The sequence below is a fragment of the Ipomoea nil genome, unplaced genomic scaffold (assembly GCF_001879475.1).
Source record: "Ipomoea nil cultivar Tokyo-kokei standard unplaced genomic scaffold, Asagao_1.1 scaffold3172, whole genome shotgun sequence".
NCBI classification, from domain to species: Eukaryota; Viridiplantae; Streptophyta; class Magnoliopsida; order Solanales; family Convolvulaceae; genus Ipomoea; species Ipomoea nil.
The window spans coordinates 1,526,777-1,534,616 of NW_017619600.1; the positions used below are offsets into that span (position 1 = coordinate 1,526,777).

The window sequence follows — 7,840 nt, forward strand, 5'->3', positions numbered from 1 at the left end:
GTGACCGTTCCTGCTGGAAGCAGCTGTGCTGGGCAACTCCTCCACATGAGTTTGTTAAAGTGAATGTGGATGGTGCTGTCAATCCGTCCACGGACAAAGCTAACTGCGGAGGTTCTATTAGAGATTCCTCTGGGGATTGGAAGATGGGTTTCGCATACAGCATTGGTTACTGGCTTACTGCTCTCCCTTTGAAGCGGAAGCTTGGGCACTTCTGAAAGGCATCCAACTAGTGGTATCAATGGGTTTAAGCAAGGCTGGGTTTGAAAGCGATGCTGAGGAAGTTGTTAAGTATATGAATGGCAATAGCAGACCAAGGATTGCAGCACATAATGTTCTGGAAGCATGCACAAAAGAGCTACGTAATCTTGAAGTTTGGCAGGTCGAGCCAGTTGTTCGTGAGCAAAATCAGGTAGCAGATGCTTTAGCAAAGTCTGCCGCAAAATATCCCATTGGCCTGCATGTTCTCCGTAAGCCTCCTTATGAAATTCTAGGTTTGCTTGAAGATGACATATCTGGTGTTCCTAGATGGCGTGAATGTCTCAACACAGACCATCTGTTGTAGTTCGTTTTTGGGTTGCCCCCTTCCAACTATTATATATATAAAAAAAAAATGAATTAGTTTCTTTATTTAAAAAAAAAAATCATTATATGTATATTTAGTACCAAAAAAAAAAAAAAAAAAAAAAAAAAAAAAGCAATTTCATTCCGTGAAAATTCCAAATATTAAAAAAACGAGTTGAGGCGGAGAATTCTCAGCAAACTGAGAGGCAAAGCTGTCATTTAACCAAGCTGCAAGCTTTTTCCTAAAAAGCCATGGAGTATTTGTGTTTACGTTGATTATACTCTCTCTCTCTCTATATATATATAATTATAATTAAACCCTCTCGTCTCTCAATTACAATTCCTCTCCTATCCGCCATTTTTCTCCTTTCCCTCCTCCTTTGAAGCAACAGCAACAACAACGACAACAACAATGCGCCAAGTTTAGAATACATGTACAAATTTGAAGCCACGCAATCGGTCCCGTATACGCTCTGCAGCTTTTGATGGGTTTTCTTTTTAAATTCATCCGCCGGGGGGGATATATCCGTTGCCTATTCTCTTAAAGGCTACGTTTTGATCGTGGATCGCCGGGTCTAGGTTCGGCGATGATGACGTTTGCTGCCGGGGAGGGGGCGGCGGCGGCGAAGAGTCCGGGGCCGGGGGAGGATCGCGATGAGGCGTATTATGTGAAATTGAGGAACGATGAGTTGGAGGAGAGCAGCGGGGACTGCATCGGCGGGGATGGGTCGACTTCTTCCCAGGCGGCGGAGGCGGTGGTGGCGGTGGGTTGTGAGGTCGGTGGTCGGTGGTGGTCCTTCTGGTGGTGGGCCAAGCTGCTCCTCTTGCTTATCTTTCTTGGCGTTTTGGCTGCCGTTTTTCTCATTTGGGTCGGCCCCTTCTTCATGGATAAGGTCCACTCTCCTTTTTCATTTTCAATTTTTTGTTGGTTAACAGCAAAACATAATTATTTCTGCAATTTATTATTATTTTTTCTATTTCTAACATTTCAACCTGTATGATGATTGGGATGGAAATATTAGCCTAGAAAATCATTAAAGATCTGTTCCTTTAGATTTCAAATTTGAACAATTTTGCTTGTAATGTGGAACAAGATTTTAAGGTAGTAATGTATTGTATGTTACTCCACCAATTATCAGAGGGAACCCACAAGAGTTTTGAAATTTCTTCATGAGAAATCAGATTTGCTGGATTCGATGAAAAACACCCAGCCTTAGAGAAGTAGCATATTTATATTTATATCCTGTGCTGCTTGTTAATCTCTAAAGAATTTGTATGAACATGGCTAGAATTAATAGGTATTGCCTTGTATTTTTTTGGGTGATGAGTAAAACTCGCAGCCACTACCCGAGTGTGTGCATTGGGTAAACCCCGCCTTATAATCATAAGGAGGTAAACCAGCCTAGGTTGCCCATAGCTAACCGGCTCAAACCAAGAAGGTTGGAATTCGAACTCGTGATCTTGTGATTACAAGTTTATATCTTTAGCCATTTTGGCTGGGGTTACCCCCGTATTGCCTTGTTCAAGCAATTGCAATGTGTTCATTTTGTTGTCTTTTTAAGTCTCGGGTTGCAGATTTGCTATCATTATTTCTGGGTACCTTGATGCTTATGCCACTTGCTAACCAAATTATTTACCTTCTCAGGAAATAATCCCGATATTAAATTGGGAGATGAAAACATTCAGCCCTCCAGTTCTAGCGGTTTTTGTCTTTGGTTCTGTAGCACTATTTCCGACCTTTCTTTTGCCTTCTACTCCCTCCATGTGGGTGGCGGGGATGACTTTCGGATATGGGTATGGGTTTCTGCTGATTATTGGAGGTGCAGCTATTGGAGTTTCACTTCCATATTTCATAGGCTATCTTTTCCGCCGCAGAATCCAAGTAACTATATTTATTTGTTTTCTAACATCCGTAGCTTCCTATTCTTTGGATTGCTTTTTTGAGCAGCGGAGGTGACTTTTTCTTTTTCTTTCTTGCCAGGTGTGTTTAGAAAGATATCCGAAGAATGCTTCTATGATTAGACTAGCCGGTGAAGGGGATTGCCTTAATCAATTCCAAGCTGTGGCATTGATCAGAGTATCTCCATTTCCTTACATAGTATACAATTATTGTGCAATGGCTACGGGAGTCAAGTACTTTCCTTATTTGTTGGGTTCACTGGTAGGCATGGTGCCAGAGATATTTGTCGCGATTTATACGTAAGCTCTCACTTTCTCTTCCATATTCATGAACATGCACTCACACAGATCATTTGTATACATGGTAAGAAGCATATGTGCACCAATGAAGTCAGAGACATTTGTGCTTAATGTAATGGCATAGGATTATGTAAGACTAGTAGTAAAATATTCATCTATCCACTAACGTACAGTCGTACACACCCAATTATTTTTATTCTATAGTTTGATTGGAGACGCATCATACCATCAAAAACATTCTTTGTGCATAGTTGTTGGATATGATTTCATTGCCTTCACATTCCCATAGCGCTGATGACTGTTATTATGAGTGATTTTTTTAATTTTTTTTTGGGTGACTTTGTTATGGTGATCAAACTGTAACAAGAAACCAGTAAAATAGTAATACTTGATTTTGGCCTTTGGTTAGTCAGCAAATCTTGAAATGTCAAGACTTGTTTCTGTGTTTTTGCAAAGAAAGAAAACTTTGTAATACAATGATGTGTTAAGCTAAGGCATTCTATTTATAGGTGTTGCAAAAATTGGCTTAGGCAGCTGCCTAGGCGCTAGGCGTCCCTAGGCCAATGGGATTAAGGCATTATTCGCCCGTTTGTTGGCTGACTAGGCAGATTAATTAGCCAATTAATTTATATATATATATATATATATATATATATATATATATATTATATTTCAAATCAGTTTTTTTTTTTTTTTTTTTTTCTCTCAGAACAATATGGTTTTGAGCGAAACAAACCAAAATCTTAAAAACAAACAAGACTGCACAGTATCATAGTTGTTGAAGGTTGTGACCATTGTTCATGTCACTGAAACTATTACTCCGTATACATTTTGTGCATGGCAGTTCAAATAAGTTATCCATTTATAACAGCAGTTTGTTGTAATAAATTATAATTATAATTATAATTTATTACTATATTACTAATAATTATAATTATAATTATTGTTACTCCATATTATTACTATATTTATTATTATTATTTTTTCTTTCACTGTTGTGTGAAGTTCTTGTGAGACATTGTTAGGCTTTGGCTTAGTCATGCAAGTTTTGTCCTACATATTTAGGCTCCAGCATTGTGACATTGTCCTTACCTGTTTGAATAGAAATGCTAAAAGTGTTTACTTATAGTGTTGTTTGCATCTTTGAAATACTGCACTAATATCTGCATTTCACGATACGAGACTAATCTAGCTGAGCCTCGGTGCATATTCAGGGCATCTCTCTGCATTAGCTCTTATTTTTGTAATAACAAGAATACGTGTAACACTAGCTTTCGGGCTCTTTTTTTTTTTTTTTTTTTTTTTGTCTCTATGTTGCGTTAGCCCTTCTTTTCTGAATTTTAAATCGTGAACACAACTGCTATTTTTTCATCTAATTTGTATATATATCTCGAAGCTAACAAAGTATCCTCCTTTTTCTCAGTGGCATCCTGATAAAGACGCTTGCAAATGCTTCCCACGACCAACACTCCCTATCAGCGCCACAGATCATCTTCACAGTCTCCGGTTTTTGTCTCACCGTGGTCACCACAGTACTAATAACAGTATACGCAAAAAGGCGGCTCAAGCAACTGCAGGCAGACGATGAACTGTTGCTGCAATGAACTCCCGCCAGCTTTATCTCTATCGCCCCCAACAAGACCCACCCAAAATAGGCCTAGACCGCCAATCGCTTGATGGGGTTTGAGCTTTGGGAATATCCTAGTCCCAAAGGCTCATCAATAAGTACTATTACTGTACAATGGATGCACAAAAAGAGCTAAAAGAGGAAGCCATACTAACACCGTAACACCACTAACATTTTGTTTCTGGCAGTTTGTATAAAAGAAAAATAGGGTTTGCCTTTTCGCTTCTTCACTTCTCTGCGTTATCTTTGTTAGTCATCCTTGTTCATATTTGAAATCCACTGTATTCTTCTTATGTTCCTGGACAATTATTAATTTTAACTTAAAATAGTGAAATTATCTTTATGAATTTGATTTCTTCCCATTTCTTTTGTTTATTTAATGTAATGTAATAGTGGTGTCATATATTTGTAAGTAATTGGTTTAAATTGTATATAAAAACAAAATTAGATTCTATTCTTTTCTTCATATTGAGCTGCCCTTGAGAATACATTCAACTGAAAAATGCTTGTTATATGCAATAAGTAAATGATGGAATTAACCTAATTTATGGAAATGGAAATGGACCAAAATGGAAAGCACAAAGCTTGTATTTGTTAGTTGTTACTTAAAGGTTGATTACAAAGGTTAGTGTAGTTCAGAGGTAGCATGTACTTTTTGTACAATGAAGATAACTTATATAACACAAATTGAATGGATAAGAGTATGTTGGGCATTTGAAAATGTTATGACAGTTTTAATTCTTTATAGTAATAACAAAATTTCAACCAAAGACCGTGTGGTCCACTTGTATCAAGTTGCTCCCCTATGTGGAGGTGGTGAGTTTGAGGGTAGAGGCGATTATGACGATATTTGATGTAGTAACTTCTATATGTGGGTATCCCCTTCCGTTATAAATAAAAAATAAAATTTCAATGGTTAAGTTGTATTGATTAGACTTTATGGGTTAAAAATGAATATTGGACCAATTTTATGTGGGCGAAGTCATGGTAAAATTATATCCTACACCGTAGTGTATAATCGATTATGCACCGAGCTTCAAAACGACGTCGTTTGTTTAATGAAAAGAAACGGCACCCGTTTCGTGCCGTTCCGCAAAAAGTAATTCTGTTATTCAGTTTCATTTCGTATACACTGCAACTTCAGTTCAACACAACTACAGTTTCATTTCGATATAACTACAGTTTTATTCGATATTTATACACACAAATATGTGAAAATGTTATTTAATTTTATTTTATATACACTATAGTTTCATTAAAACACAACTACATGATCATTTCGATATAACTACACCTTCATTGCACAATATACACTAAAATATGTGAAATGTTTTTCAGTTTCATTTTATATACACTGCAGTTTCATTTCACCACAACTACAGTATCATTTGATATAACTACAGTTTCATTTGATAATATAGAAATTATAAAATAATATGTGAGGCAGTATCGGTTTAGATACACTGTAGTGTCAGTTTAGATACACTATAGTTTCAGTTGGTAATTAACACACCAAAAAATGCGCGCTCCGTTAACAGAAACGGCGCCGTTTTGACCGCAGTGCACGTGCACCGCGGTCCATGATATAATGACCGGAAGTCATCTAGGCCAACCTCATACAATCGTTATATCGCGCACCAGGGCGCACACTGCATTGTGCACCCCCGCCCTGCCCAAAACGACGTCGTTTTGTTACGTTGTATGGAGAGTTGACGCGACAAAGTGTGTGTATTATGTTATACAATTATGTACATTTTATTATACAATTATGTACATTCTATTATACGATTATGTACATTTTTTATACAATTATGTACATTCTTTTATACAATTATGTACATTCGAAACATTGGATTTTTTTAAGAGTTAAAAGTTTATGTGTATTATGTTAAGAGTTTATGTGTATTATGTATTATATGTATTATCTTTTCAAAAATGAGTATGTGTATTCTGTTATACAATTATGTACATTCGAAACATGAGAATTTTTTCTTTTTAAGTTAACAATAGACACGGAAAACGGAATTTCTAAACAAAAATGTACAAAACGACGTTGTTTTGCACCAGGGCGCACAATGCGATATAAATTGCCAACTTCGTACTAGAACAGTCATTATACCATAGACTATTGGTCCACCTTGTAAAGTAAACAACTGATATAAGGTACATTTTTATTATACTAAAAATATATTTTTAATACACTAAATTTTATTTGTTTTTAAGTACATTATTTGAGTACAGACTATCAAATAATGTAAATTCGATATATATTTATTCATGATCTACATTGTAATTTGGGTCATGATTCACAATATAATTTGCCGTAATAGACGCTTTAGGCGTTTTAGGTTACCGTAATATATATATGTGTGTGTATATATATATATATATATATATATATATATATATATATATATATATATATATATATATATATATATATATATATATATATATATATATATGTACATATATGTATATTGGGCTCAGGACTTGGGCATTTAATATCGTAGCTTATAAAATAATTAACCAAGGTCCATAGTAATAAATTTAGTCTGTTATTGCTTGATTGAGTCTGTCCCCGTGATTCTTTTTGACTCGGTAATTGGTGTTTTGACTTCCCGATGTTCTTTTGTTGAACTATTTGAGTGTCTTCTTGATGTTTCGTATGTCTACAACTATATGATAGGAATCCATGTAAGTTTTGGTGTCTTGAATCGTGCTAAGTGTTCAACCTTGTGATTCGTTGAACCATGATGAGTCTTGTACGTTCTTCGAAACTATGTTTCGTTTACCCGTTTGAGAAGCATGCTAGTTTGATGTTGAAATGCTAGCGTGTGTGGTTTGTTCTTTCCTAATGTGGATGATAACTTGTGTTAATCATCATTGTAGTCGGATTGTGATCCTTCCTTGATTGAGTATGGTTTCATATCTTCGTTGTGATCCGTTGATTGATTCCTATGATAGTGTTGTGTGTGTGGTTGTACCTGGATTGCACAATTAATGGAATGGGACATTAGTCACCAAGGTACGACAGTGGTCCTCGTGGTGGCCATGACGTGATTATGGAGTTATGAACTGGGCTATAGGCTCATATGTGTGGGGTGGCTTGAGGCCGTGTGAATTGAACGGTACCCTCGTGTACTATGAAATCAGTGGTTGTTGATTTGGTGGGTATAGGTGGGGAACAACGGTTCCCGGAGGCATAAGGTTGGACTTGTATGTACAGGGTCCTGGAGGTAATGGTTGAAACTAGCTATAAGGTTTTAACACCCCGAAATTTTTACATTTTTAACACTTATATAATAAAGGTGAATTCTCATTAAATCTCAAAATCAACATAAGAGTGCGGGGTACTATGCCACATCTGAGCTGGAGAACTCAGATGCACAGGCTAACTAACTAAAATCCTCAATACAATGTCAATACATAATCATGGCACGCAGGCCGAAG

General features: G+C 36.5%; 1 protein-coding gene across 1 annotated transcript; it reads left to right on the top strand.

Moving 5' to 3' along the window:
* Positions 1–781: 781 nt before the first annotated feature.
* LOC109168034 (transmembrane protein 64-like) lies at positions 782–4,737 on the top strand. The gene is made up of 4 exons (XM_019317083.1): positions 782–1,454; positions 2,207–2,443; positions 2,543–2,760; positions 4,184–4,737. Exons 1-4 carry the CDS (start codon positions 1,149–1,151, stop codon positions 4,362–4,364), a joined length of 942 nt encoding a protein of 313 aa, XP_019172628.1. The 5' UTR covers positions 782–1,148; the 3' UTR covers positions 4,365–4,737.
* The last annotated feature ends 3,103 nt before the right edge of the window (positions 4,738–7,840 follow it).